The sequence below is a fragment of the Ptychodera flava genome, chromosome 2 (genome assembly GCF_041260155.1).
Source record: "Ptychodera flava strain L36383 chromosome 2, AS_Pfla_20210202, whole genome shotgun sequence".
NCBI lineage: Eukaryota > Metazoa > Hemichordata > Enteropneusta > Ptychoderidae > Ptychodera > Ptychodera flava.
The window spans coordinates 5,840,043-5,854,195 of NC_091929.1; the positions used below are offsets into that span (position 1 = coordinate 5,840,043).

Sequence of the window (14,153 nt, forward strand, 5' to 3'; positions counted from 1 at the left end):
ATAAGTATGTCAAGTCGTAACAAGAAAAGTTCAACTGAAGTTGCAAATAAAGAAATTACACCGTTCGATACTTGTTTTTGACTAGATAATAAAATTGTTGACGTAAGAAGATTTAATACCATTTTTAACCTTAGCGGAGAAAAATTTGAAGACGGTAGCCAAAGAATATTTCCAAATTGACCAATATTTATCGATTGAAAAAAATGCAATTTGTATTCACGCGTCAACTTTGCGATTATCAGCTACAGCAAGACTATGATTTAACAGCCAAATGCGAAATAGCGAAAGTAATAATCCAAAGGAATCTCAATTATGGTATCCAACACACCATGTAAGTTCCAAATACGACAGGCCAGGAATATGAAGACCTGCAACTGCATACTTTCGCATACGGACATTATCACTAATCTACCAGTCCAATTATTATTCATAATTACATATATATCAGTAATTGTATCCAGTGAGTGGCTGTTAGATCAATTGGTTAGTTAATCATTAAAATGTACGACTTTATACTTTATCCTTGTTTCCATTGATATATTTGAGGTAAACAAATATGAGAATATATCAGTTGAGTTCCTAACCAACTATTTCGATGTAGAGTTTTGTGTTCGGACCATATTCTTTTTTTATACGGCGAACTACTGTATTATAAAATGATCACAACGGAGTCGATATCGATACATACATTCTATGAATATATTTTAAAGTAGATATTGATTTATGCATGCATTGTTAAAGTGAATACTGATCATATGTAGCATGTGTGATAATGAGATGTATATGTCTTTGCGTTGCAAGCAATGTGGACCGCTACACTGACAGGAAAATGCGCTTTATTTTGATTTTTGTTAGAGCTTTGCGTTGTATTTGATGTTGGTGAAGAACAATTTAAATATACAAGGTATTAGTCAGCTATAGTTGTTCTTCGCTTTTAATGACGTCTAAAATATTTCAGAGGGTGTTTGAAAGTGCAAGAGAATTCCTTATATTTTCATACGGATGTCAATCCGGGTTTTCACATACACCCCAATCAGACACACACCTTGGTGACGGATGCGTTTCCAAATTATGTTCAACAGATTATCACTATTGTGATTATGATAAGTACCAATGCGAAAATAATGTGTGCATTAACATATCTTTGGTTTGTGATGAACGTATTGACTGTGTTGACGGCTCAGATGAACCGGACTCATGTGACTACAAGATGTGTGAAGAGAGCTACTTCCATTGTGACAGCATTGAATGTATTCCTAATTTTTTTATGTGTGATGGGATCATCGATTGCAGTGATGAGTCTGATGAGTCTGCCTTACACTGTGGTGAGTCGTCAGTCATTGAAATCCGTATGTGTGGATACTGTATTCAATAAGGCAGCTGCAGGCTTATCAAAACGATCTCTGAAATAATATAAAGTACTTGTACTCCCTTCATTTCATTTCAGATGAATTCTTTGAATTAGAAAATTGTACAACAGGTTCCGAAAGAAACCTCTTTTCATTGTAAAGAGCAGTCAACATCGCATATAAGACTGTTTTGAATAACAGGATTAGGTGTAAGGTTTCATAAGAATTGATACATATAAGGCTATAAGGAGATCTCCAGAAATATTGAAGTGTGCATGTAAAATATAATTATCGCTTGTGGTTCATTTCCGCATTTGTTTCTGTCCAGAGTGTGAAGGTGCATACTTCCTTTGTCAGAATGGGGAATGTATTCGCAAGGAATGGCAGTGTGATGGTATGAATAACTGTGAGGACTACTCGGATGAAGGTCCCTTGAATAGCAACTGCGGTGAGTTCTTTGACACATAATTTGTGTGCAATAATTATTTTCAAGAAGGCAGCTACAAGGCTGGCATACATACATACATACGTATGTATACGTACGTACGTATGTATGTATGTATGTACGACACTACTGATAAGCTAGTGTAGTAAAAACTTCCAAAAAAGCGTAGTTATCCTAATACAGCTGTCACATATTTAGGGCGGTGGTTTCAACAATAATAGTCGGTCTTTCCCTCAAAACGACACTGGAATGGGGTACACCTTCAGCAAATTAGGGGCTGAGTGCCCCAGGAGTACTTAGCTAAAGTAATAACCTGTAGAGACGGATTAATATTGTGAAATGCGAATGCAAAGCATTAGAAGACACTCCAAACTCACCAGAAGGAGATTGCTCCTATTGCTCCCTGACATTTCCCATCATTTTAATTGCCATTCTCCCTAATGAGTGTAATCTCGATAGTTTGATATAAATGCGTTACAATAGCCACTTGTCTTGATAACAGTGTGCAATAATGTTATTAAAGATTAATGTTCTCCCGTCCTTTGACGACAGGAGGTTTGAGCAAAATGAGACAACGGGGACGATTAGTCGTTCAAATCAGGGTTTTACGTTTACCTCGATGTTCGAATAAGACCCCGGTGATATTATGTGATCACCAATCAATCAATGTATATCTGCTTTTAATTTCGGTCCCAATAGATAAAAGAAATAACTGTTGTGTTCGAGGAATAAAAAATCAATAGAATCAGGCGAAAATCTCGAGGATTTGACAGCAATCGATCACTAATTCTCACCTAACAGTACTGACAATTGTGTTTATACTCCAAGTTTGATATTGAAATACAAGATTTGAGTTGGAGACGGAATTTACCAGGGGCAGGAATAGTGTGTATATGAAACTCTACCTAGTCTATAGAGGGATGCTCTGACGTCACATGGACACTTTTGAGGTCATAGATTAAGCGGTTTTGAGGTACATGTATTCAACGCATGTACAAGTACAAGATTAGGGCTAGAAACAGAATTATCGTGGGGGAGTCAGTGTTTTTCAATCAAGTACATACTCTCTATAGAGATGCTGTTGGAGACGTGCCAATTTTTATCCATACTAGTTGCTGCTATTTAATATTTCAAGCTTGAAAAAAAATAGTTTTGGGCTTTGGTAAGAATTAGCAAACGGGAGGGCTGATACATTTCATTGGAGACATGCACAGTAGTAGCTGCTGCTATTTATTTCTTCAAGTTGAATATAAATAAAAAATTATAACTCAAAGCAAAATGTTTTAAGAGGACGGCTTGTGCTTTGTGAAAAACAATTCTATCCTAAAATGTAAGGACACAGTTGAAGTCATACTGATTGCTGTCAGTTAATGCTTTAAGTTTGATATAAAATACAAGATTAGGGCATGGAACATAATTATCAACGGGGAGGCCTTTTTCAATATATATATCTACAAGAGAGAGAGAGACAGACAGACAGACAGACAGACAGACAGACAGACAGACAGACAGACGCACATATCCTAGTCACACTGATTGTTATTGTTATGAAGGTATAATCAAAATGTATACAAGATTAGGGCTTTGGACAGAATTTTAAAGCGGAAGTCTAGAGTTTCTTTAAAAATACCTTCCCTAAAATTAAGGGACATATTTGTCGTCATTTGCACGTGTTTGAAGTCGTACTAAATGTTACTGTTTAATATTTCAAGCTCGATATGAAAGTGCAAGATAGTCGTTTTCAAGAATATCCTCCCCCTACAAAGGGACGGTTAGGATTCATACTTCTTTCCGCTATTTAATTCTGCAAGATACATAAGGTTGGGATTTGGTACACGAGTGAAATGGTTATGACGTTTTTCAAAAATTTATTGCCTATAAAGGGACTTTTTCAGTAATATGGACAATTTTGGTGTTATACTTATAACTGCAGTTAAATAATTCAAGTTTGATATAAAAATACAAGATAAGGCTTGTGACAGAATCAGCCTGGGGGGCTACTCTTTTGAATCCTAACACGTTGCCTCGATCAAACAAAAATATTTGGATATAGCAGTGGAAGCATATTCATCATGATTACCAGGGGGCTCTTAAGGAGATACTTGGAACACTTTGTAAGTCAAATGTAGCTTTTCAATTCACTACCAATTGTTTGACAAAGCGATTAAAGTGTAACGTATTCAGAGTAGTTAGGAACACTTTAAGGGTCACCCAGGACACTTTTGGAGTAAACAAATTGCCTTAATTCAATGCTACTATTTCTATATAGTATTGGAAGCGATATAGTATTGGAAGCGTACCATCATCAGATAAGTAAGGAACACTTTTGAGGTCAAACATTGTTTAAATTAAATAACAGCTATTGGACAAGAGCAGTTGAAGGGTACAGTGATCATATCATCAGTCAACAATTTTTGAAGTCACAGTATTTGCTTCCATTAATCAAGAGTACTTGGATACAGCGATGTAAGCACTTTACTATCAGAATTATCATGGGTTATGGGACACTTTAGAGGTCACCTTGGGCACTCGACGCGTTGTCAATAATTGACCGTGATTAGTCAAATTCCTGGTCCTAGTTCTTAAGGGATCAAATAAACTTTGATAGCTCAGTACTGTTCTCATACTTTTTATAACAGAATGATTGCATGTCATTAGCAAAGCTTTTCTTCATGGTGTTATCAGTGAGACCGATGTAAACATTTTCCTCATTGACTTCCATTCGGGAGTATTATTATTTGACGTCTTATTGTGAATTATATTACCATGCCCTGTCCATCGCATTTTAATTGGTCGTGCTGAACCACCTGACTGCCCACAAATACACTTTGTTTTCATGCCCGTGAATATGAATAATATCGTAAACAAGTAACTTTACAGCTAAAACGAAAATTGTGATCTGTACAAAGATCATAATCAATCACACAATAAAATAGAGCACTTGTGGGCCAAGTTCAGACACTTTTTTCACAACAATCTCCGGATTTGCAAAATTTCTGCAGCGCACGCCCAACTTACTGACAAGTTCTGGGGCCCCGTTGTCGTTTGCAAGGGAAATTTTCGTAAATTTTGACGGTTTTGGGGGTTCGTTGATAATATAATTGAAATAACAGACTCCGCGCTGACCATTAGTGTTTATTGTTGGGCGCAGGCTCCAGGAAAGCCAAAATTAACGGGGTCGGCAAGCCTCGCCCATTAATTGTTTTGCTTTCCTCTCCCCCTTGCCCATAAATAAACGCTAATGGTCAGCGCGTTGCCCGTTATTTCTATAGTATTGACAGAGCCTCGAATTACTCTTACATGAGCAAGAGTTATAATTTTTGTATATCACGAAAGCTAACACATACTCAAATAAGCAAATATGTTAAGTGAACTTTGGAAGCCTTATCAAATCGACTGTATACAATTTCATTCAAGGCTAATTAAAGGAAGGCAATTGATTAGATATGTTAAAAGTGGGAGTACACTTCGACAACAACGGAACCTTAAAATGCAAGCCATCCGAAATAAACTGCAGTGCCATTCAAATTTAATCCGAAAAATGCATTGAGAACACTGAAGTTAGGTACTTCTTCAGGAGGATAGGGGGATCCAAGCGTCACACTTGAATCTGTCATTTCACTTCTGTTTAATCTGAGTTGCCTTCGTTTCGTTTTAAATTTAATGTTTGTCGTTGTCCTTTCATGCAATCTAATTCCAGACTTCTTCGAGTGACGCGGTAAACATTGTTTAACATCTAAATGAAAATATTGTTTGCATATAGTTTAAATACCCCTTATTATTTAGGTGTGTTCACACAAGAGCGGGGAAAAGTACGCAAGAAAATCAAATTTTATTTACATAAATGTGATTTTATATCTACTTTTCTGCCGTAACTCAGTGATCAGAATTGTTGAATTTTACAAAACATTCTCCTGAATCATTATTTTAATATATAGTTTATCTTCACAGTAAAGTCTGACCATCGTCGTTATCTTGTCTTTATTGTATTGCATCTGTATTATGCCCATTAATCATATTCCACTCGGCTTTTGTTCACAACGATGTTTTTGTTTCATGTTGAAGGTGAGGCCAACATAACTTTTGCCAGAACACCAGCTGAACAAGAGGAGGCTACTGAAAATGTGAGATATTCAGTATTTAATACTGGCCAAGTAATCAGGAATCAAAGGATCCACCGTACATCTACCACCAGTAAGTACTGCCTTAGATGGAAAAGATTTTTGCATATACCACGCATTGGCAAAGGCATTTTCTATTATCAATATTTTTACTATTTACTTTATATATATATATATATATATATATATATATATATATATATATATATATATATATATATATATATATACTGAAGTATACAGATTTCCTCGCGGAAATTACAGTGCTCGATGCTAAAGCAGAGCGTCATAAATAATAATACAAATTACTTCACTTACAAAGTAATGATATATGTTACTTAAGTTTCATGCATTCTGCAATCTTCTGTCTGAAGATTGCAGGATGCATGAAACTTAAGTAACATATATCATTACTTTGTAAGTTTCATGCATGAAACTTAAGTAACATATATCATTACTTTGTAAGTGAAGTAATTTGTGTATATATAACTATTTTCCAATACAAACATGAAAACATATTAGGGAAACCATTTGTCATATCACTTAAAACTTTGAATTTAACTTAAGCTCGGATGCTTTCATTTAACAATCTTATTGACATTGCTAGAACTTTCCACTTGCTTTGTGAAAATACCTTTTTGTCTTTTCAACCAAAGTACACCAAGTACCTAACAAAAAATCACCGATATCACTGTTTAACCCCCAAACGGTGATATCTAACGTTTTCACAAACTTACACCATATCACTGATGTCTGGTCATATCGACCAGTGAAAGGTACACTCAGCTATTATTCAAAGTGTTGTCCCTTGTCGGTTGTTACAGATGAAATAGAAATGACTGCTACCCCTAGAAAACTGACTGGGCATGAAGTTGAAGTTGAAGATATGACTCCTCCAGGAGAGATAGAAATGACGACTACTGATAGAAATGTGACTGGGCATAAAGTTGAAGTTGAAAATATGACTCCTCCAAAAGAGGTAGAAATGAAGGCTGCTGATAGAAAACTGACCGGGCATGAAGTTGAAGTTGAAAATATGACTCATTCAGTACATACTACAACTCTTGGTATCAGAGATTCTACAATCCAAACATCAAAAGATGCTCCTAGCACCGTATTTTCTGCCGGTGAGTGTTGTCTTAGAATGAAAAGACACTTACTAACGACATTGAATGCTATAGGTATAATTCATTCCTATTTCGCTCAGAGGTTAAGCAATGCATTGAAGATCAGTATAAAATTACATACACTGAGAATTTTGAAAATTTCAGAGCATTGTTGCCATCAACTTTGTGTGTTTTTTACAAAGTATAATATGACATGGGGCAAACTGTGAACATGAAGAATAGCTGTGCTAGTTGATACACTTAGCATTGTCTTCAGTGCTTGGATTCCAAGGGGAGCTGATTTACGACTGGCTATTAGTTTATCTTTGTGTCTTTCTCTGTGTCTGCCTGCCTGTCTGTCTGTCTCTCTGTTTTTTTCTGCCTTTTAAGACTGTTTTTTGCTGCCCAACTAATTGTTTATACAATTTCTCAATGGTCGAAGATAAGATTCAACTTGAACTTTGTGGAATGTTTCAATCAATTAATGAAATCTGTGTGTGTCTTGGATAGTAAGCGTTAATTTGCATACTTTCCGGGTTCAGATATTGGTGAATATCTTTAAATTGAGCTAGCTGAAAATATCTACCACACAAAATGTTTTCGTCAGTATTCGACCACACTGTATCAGCATTTCCAGAATTGCATCAAGGCTTTAGGATTCCATTATTTCGCTGACAAAGCCTTCCTTCGAAATATTGAAAACATTTGCATTTCCCCATAATGGAACAGCACTGAAGCACGCCATTGTCTACTCATAGACGATTAGTTGTGTCTATTTACAGCCAGGTAACAAGTTTGCTTCTTTCGCTCCCTCTTGAGAACGAAAGCTTATATTTCGCCATGCCAGAGTGGTAACTTATGTAGTATGCCTTGCTTCCACTGCTATAGCCTAAATGAAGCAGTTTAGCTGGAGCTGACTGAAGTTTATGTATGTCTTATTGATTATTTCAGGACGATGGATATTGTTCTCTATCATCCTTTCAGCAGTTGTTGCTGCCGTTGTAAAATTCTCACTAATCATAAAAAGATACTTAATGAAAAGGGATACACCAGAAGAATTTCAAAGTCAACTGTCAACCAGAAGTATTCAGGATGTTGGAGAACTAGAAGTAAACGTCAACAAATTTTGAATTTTTACAAACTTTTACTTCGCAAAATGATTAAAGTAGTGTTTTAAAAATTCTGTAGAAACTAGTCAATAACATTAGAATGAAAGCGTAATCTGCGTGCCTGCTTAACATTGTATCGTCGATGCGAAAGCGATACAACATATACTTTGGTATTCTTTGCATTTAGTTTGACACTGATGTGATCTGTTCAGATTAGGTTAGACTTGATTTATATTAAATCTTAAATTTGCATACTGAACATTAATGCAGCTACTTCCATGCATGTAATTAGCATACTCATTAGTAAAATCAAGCAGAGTAACTAACGTTATCACAACTACAATGGTTAACGTTTTATTAACTTAATAAACATATGGAAACTGTAAAAATTATGAGTTCAAAATAATAAAACTATATACAAACTATTTTCAAGTATTGATAGGGACGACCGAGCGGTATTTGACTGAGCGATTGTTTGTTTTTGAATTTTGTATTTGCTCTTATGAATTGTTGAGTTTTGAGTGTACATTATACAACATATCTTTTAAGATGTGCTAGTTAAATTTGTTGAGTGTATTCTGGACATTAAAAGTGACCGTCAAGATCGCAGACAGTGCACGGTAAGCGTTTACTGTAATATGTTACCAGCAATGATGCCTGCTGAGTCGGGTTACTATGATAAGTAACATGTAGACTTTTCATCCTCGGCAAAGCAAAAATGGACATTCAATTTCTCCAGTGGCAATTCTTGAATGGTTTATGAAAATGAAATGTGCAAAACCGACGGTATGAATTTGTTTCGATCTGGGTTGCTACCATTGAGCATTATATGTGCTTACATTTTAACTTGAACTGAAATTTCAAAATGTTTACTTTCTACACACAATCTACATCTTTTTTCATCCTCCCAATATGACATTAAACTGGTCCAATAATCATTTCCATTCAAGGTAATACATTGCCAGGTCCATGGGACAATTGTGATTTACAAATTTAAGTAGGATCATCCTGACCCACTGAGAGTTAGTGGTGGTACCAGGTGTCCGGAATGGGTAAGCGTACCCTGCTAGCATGCTACACCCGTCAGGATTGGTCCCTAAATTGTTTAAATATTGTATGAAACGATACAGGATATGAATCACTGTAATAAGTCAAAGCCGGGAATGCTGTCGTTAATCATTTGAGTGATCGAGGTGTCATATTTGGCCACAATGTCGTCATATCGACCGTAGAACTTTTTGAACGTCCTAACGAGTCTTTTTGTTGTGTATCTTTGTCTCAGTAATTTTGATGCCAATGAGCTGTGTCTCAGCTGAAAATCAGCGTAGGAATCACAAGCTCTACAATACCTGAGAAGTTGAGACACGTACACACCATAAGCAGGTGCAGATGGAATATTACTTGACAAGTGGGGCAACTTGTCGACGATATGGACAACTGTCTATATCGTCGAGTTCGTTTGCAGTTTTGTTTGGATAGTAAGACGTCCTGGATTTAGTTATATCTATCGTCTTCAGGGCTTTCTGGAAAACTCCTGCATGGGACAAAATTGAAGTTCTACACGGATGACATCTGTTTCCCGCACACATCACATTGACAACTACATAGCTGCGGACTTGCCATAGCAAATGGCGCCATCAACAGTTTTAATTCATTTAATTTTGTTCTGTTGAAATTTTAAAAGAGGGAGGGGCAAAGGGATTTAACAGTTAGGCCTATCGAAAACATCTCGCTTGTAATTGTTATTCTTTAAAAAACAATGATAATAGACATTGCTTTGAATGTGTTGGCACAATAGCCCAACAATATACCAGTTGAATATGAATGTCAACTGTGGAGAAGTTTCTTGGAAGGACAGCTTTGCAAGGTAAGGATCAATTTCATTTTGTAGCGCGGTGCAGAAAGGTTTAGGATATTGTCAATCACAATTTTTAAATTCTCATATTTCTTCCAATTTTAATTCGCATATTAATTCTTTCATAATAAAGTGAAAAACATACAGATAACTGGATAAAGATATTTAAAACTCGTCTCATACACAGACTACACACATGTATAAAAGAAGAACATAGATGTAGCAATTTCATCTCGGCTGATTGTTATTTTCACATATAATAATCAGTGTGATGGGTTGTCGTCACTGATTAAGGGTTGCACCCGAAACGTCAGTTCCTGTTTTCTCTTTATCAAGTGTCTGACCGCCCGGTTTTTTGTCCCGACACATCAGGGGACAATGTCATCACTCAATCAGTACATCCGTCCGTCCCTAGACCAAACTTGTGGAGCTTAAACTCGTAAATTGTTACGTCAAATGTGACCAGCCTAGACATGTTGATTGTTTTGCTGACTCTCTAGACTAAGTTTTACGTGGCTAGCGCATTTTGAAACGCAAAACTATAAAATTATTAATTTTCATAATTTTCAATTTTTTATTAATAACGGTGTTATTATTTTTATATCGTTACTCTCTTGCGTATTCGATGATTATTCTAAGGAGCATAAAATGTGCATATATTTATTTTTAACATTTTTATTCCATGTTTTGTCGAAAGTATTTTCTTCAGGAAGTACTTGTCTGATAGGTTTCAAATTAGATTGCTGTTTCTTTAAAATGCTCTTTTAATCATATGGCCGTACACATCATAATGAAATTCAGATATGTTAATATGTTGGCCAGATGTTGTCATATTTTGTCAACCATGTTTTCGAAAAAATGAAAGGACCATTTCTCAATTTTTTTGCAAAACATATGCTAGTCGTTCATTTTAAAATGTAGTGAACAAGCTCCTAGGGCTGATGTTGTAATAATATTGTTTTGTGTGTATTTCATATTTGATAATAATTTTCTCAAGTCATTGAATTATCCTATTGTCTCGAGTTATTAATGTTAATCCTATCTCAGGCTTGAAAATATGCAAACAAGGTAAGGGAGCCGTCATTATTTATGGCCTGGGGGGTCGGAGGAATCTGAAGGGGGTCACTCAAAAAATCGAAAGCTACAAGGGGGTTTGCTCAAAAGTGGAGAACAAGAAAGGGGGGCTACTCAATTTTGTTGACATGTATTGAAGCATTTAGTGGAGCTACGAATTAATACAACAATAATAGTCGCGCCAGCGGCTTACTGACTACGCATGCGCTTATCCATAATATACTATGCGAGTAACCGGAAGTGTACCCTTCTTTCTTGGGCGCCGCCATGTTTTTTTTTTGAGTACACGTAAATAAACAAATACGAAACAAATTACTATGATATAACATGCCTTTTATAAAATATACCTCTTTTATTAGCCAGTAAATGTTATTATACACCTTGTCGCTGATACAAAGTATCGTTGATATAGATAAACGGAGAAAACTGTCGTGCATATGAACGGGGGCATACGCAAAGAATGCTGATATTGAATTATAGAAGAGCGCCCCCTGTGTCAATAATTAGATTCAAAAATTGCAAGTTTTTAGACGGAACGCTATAGTTTTCAGCTTGCAAGTGGAAGGTGGGCAGTGCGGTTACCATTGCAATGATAATTATTGCATAATACGTACCTTGTTTAACGCCATAGGCTGTTATCATTGTAAAAATTGCCAATTTTTGTTCAAAATTTTTACACGCTACAGAAAATCTATACCTGCCCTGCTGCAGGGTTTGACGTCGTGTGAGTACGTGAACTGCTTTCATCAGAGGGAAACTGGGCATAGTTGTCATATAAACGTTTATGAAGTAACAATTACAGTTTATCATGAATCAATACAAATAACATTGCCAATCTTAACCCCTGGCGCGACACCAAGGGCTGAGCCCTATATAATATTAGTAAGGATATGTATATTCATACCCGGTATTTGTGTACACACACACACACACACACACACACACACACACACACACACACACATATATATATATATATATATATATATATATATATATATATATATATATATATATATATATCATAATACAGGTGGTTTCAAGTAGAAACTAAAATCTCATTACACTATGTGTTTCATGTTATTGTGATCTTCAGACGAGAATGATCAGCTATTTGACGTGGCAAGCGTTATGTTAGAGGCTAGTACTGAGTACATTTTTCAGTATTTCCTGATTAAAGATTGATATATTTGCCTGATCATTAATGAGAAACGTCTGCTTTCCATATTCTACATTGTATAGGTTACCGATAGGGGAAAATGTGTAAAGCAAGCTTATTCTGATGCTATTAAGTTTAAAACCAGTTGAGTGCCTTGACAACAAACCCATCTTTTATTGCAGGAAAATAATAATAAATAATAAATGTGAATAAATGTATGTCTCATGCTAATTTTTCGGTTTCAAAAAATATAGTTGAAATCAATGAACTGAAATATAAGTTTTGGAATACTGTCTCAGATTTATTTTCCTTTGAGTTTTTTATACGAAAAAAATACTCCCCAAGTGCCACCAAATAACACCATTTTAATCTCTATTCTTCAAAAGCTCCAATGGCAGGAGGGAGGACACCCCCTCCTGACCTCCCCCCGCGACCGCTTATGCGGTCTCTTGTGGTGCTGTCGCACCACATCTTCCCCTCTTGAAAAACCTGCAGAATAACTGCATGTCACCAGAGCACTGGATACAGACCTATACATCAGCCCCTGCCACAGCAATTTGAACCTCCTTCCGACATAGACCTATACCACAGGGTCTGTACAGGGCCTGTCGCAGAAGCAATCCATTTTACTGTATAGATATTTAACTTTCCCAATTTTTTGGGGGGAGGGGGGGTCACTCAAATTTTCTGTAGCAGAGAGGGGGTTACTCAAGCACGTCATGGTTGGCAGGGGGGGTTACTCGAAATTTTACAGTTTCGAAAGCAATTCATCCGACCCCCCAGGCCGTAAATAATGACGGCTCCCTAATTGCGCGATGAATTTCGTACTTAACATCATCCTGAATGACTTACAGGCAGCTTAATATTTATTTTGGTCTTAGAATGAAGACAATGAAGACAGGCTCATGGATAACGTCATTTGTAAATTTGCCAGCATTGGAAATAAACCGTGAAGACTTATAATTTCAGTCCACTCTATCTCAGATCTTATGCAGCCAAGTAAAATGAATCACCATATTATGTGCTATTAGCGGCTTCCTGACTAGTTTTGCCATGCTATGAATGCAGGTTTACAAGTATAAATGCATCAGAGCAGACCTTACACTTGTTTTGAAAAATCACATTACATCGACACAGCTCTAAATATTCTCCCTATTCTACTTCAAATGGAAGAGTACTTTAATATGGGCGGCTGCTGAAACAATTGTGAATGGTAACCTATACTTTCAAATCATGACAGTCTACAGGACGAACATTAAAATTGATTATATTACCATGCCCTGCCCGTCGCATTTTGATTGGTCGGGCTGAACCGCGTGACTGACCACAAATTCACAGTAATGGTTTGTTTACACGCCCCTGAATATGAACAATGAGATTAACAACTCAAAGTATTGTAAGCTGAAATGTACGTAAATCATAATCAATCACAAAATAAAATGGAGCACTTTTGAGCAAAGTTGAGATACCATTTCATCTCCGGATTTGCCAATTTTTTACTGCATGCGTACTTGCGTCGCGTATTGCTCAGTTCTAGGGCCAAGTTGTCGTTCGCTTGGGAAATCTTCGCAAATTATGACGTTTTTCTTGGGTTCGTTGATAGTGTAATGGAAATAACACACTCCAACCTGACCATTAACTTTTATTTATGGTAGTAGGCTCGGGGAAAGCCAAACTAAACGGGTTCGGCGAGCCTCGCCCGTTAATTTTTGGCTTTCCTCTCGCCCTTGCCCATAAATAAACGTTAATGGTCAACGCGTCGTCCGTTATTTCTATAATAATGTCTCTTTTATTATGTGCTCTGTTTCATGAATAGTCTTTGCAGCCATGGCAGGAGAGTCCTTTTATCCCCGCAATTCTCTTGCTTGTTAATATATAGATTAATCAGCTTTATAGTCAAATGAATGAATTTAATCATCGCTATCAATACTATTG

General features: G+C 36.3%; 1 protein-coding gene across 1 annotated transcript; it reads left to right on the plus strand.

The window, feature by feature from the left end:
* Window positions 1-1,210: 1,210 nt before the first annotated feature.
* On the plus strand, window positions 1,211-8,151 carry LOC139123996 (uncharacterized). The gene is made up of 5 exons (XM_070690132.1): window positions 1,211-1,325; window positions 1,678-1,797; window positions 5,860-5,988; window positions 6,740-7,042; window positions 8,006-8,151. Exons 1-5 carry the CDS (start codon window positions 1,211-1,213, stop codon window positions 8,149-8,151), a joined length of 813 nt encoding a protein of 270 aa, XP_070546233.1.
* Window positions 8,152-14,153: the final 6,002 nt, after the last annotated feature.

What these genes read in the sequence shown, in the direction of transcription:
- LOC139123996 (XM_070690132.1), top strand. Translation starts at nt 1,211, where the DNA reads ATGTGTGAAGAGAGCTACTTCCATTGTGACAGCATTGAATGTATTCCT. An exon ending in CCACCGTACATCTACCACCA is followed by an intron (nt 5,989 to 6,739) that starts GTAAGTACTGCC and finishes CGGTTGTTACAG; the next exon opens with ATGAAATAGAAATGACTGCT. An exon ending in TAGCACCGTATTTTCTGCCG is followed by an intron (nt 7,043 to 8,005) that starts GTGAGTGTTGTC and finishes TCATCCTTTCAG; the next exon opens with CAGTTGTTGCTGCCGTTGTA.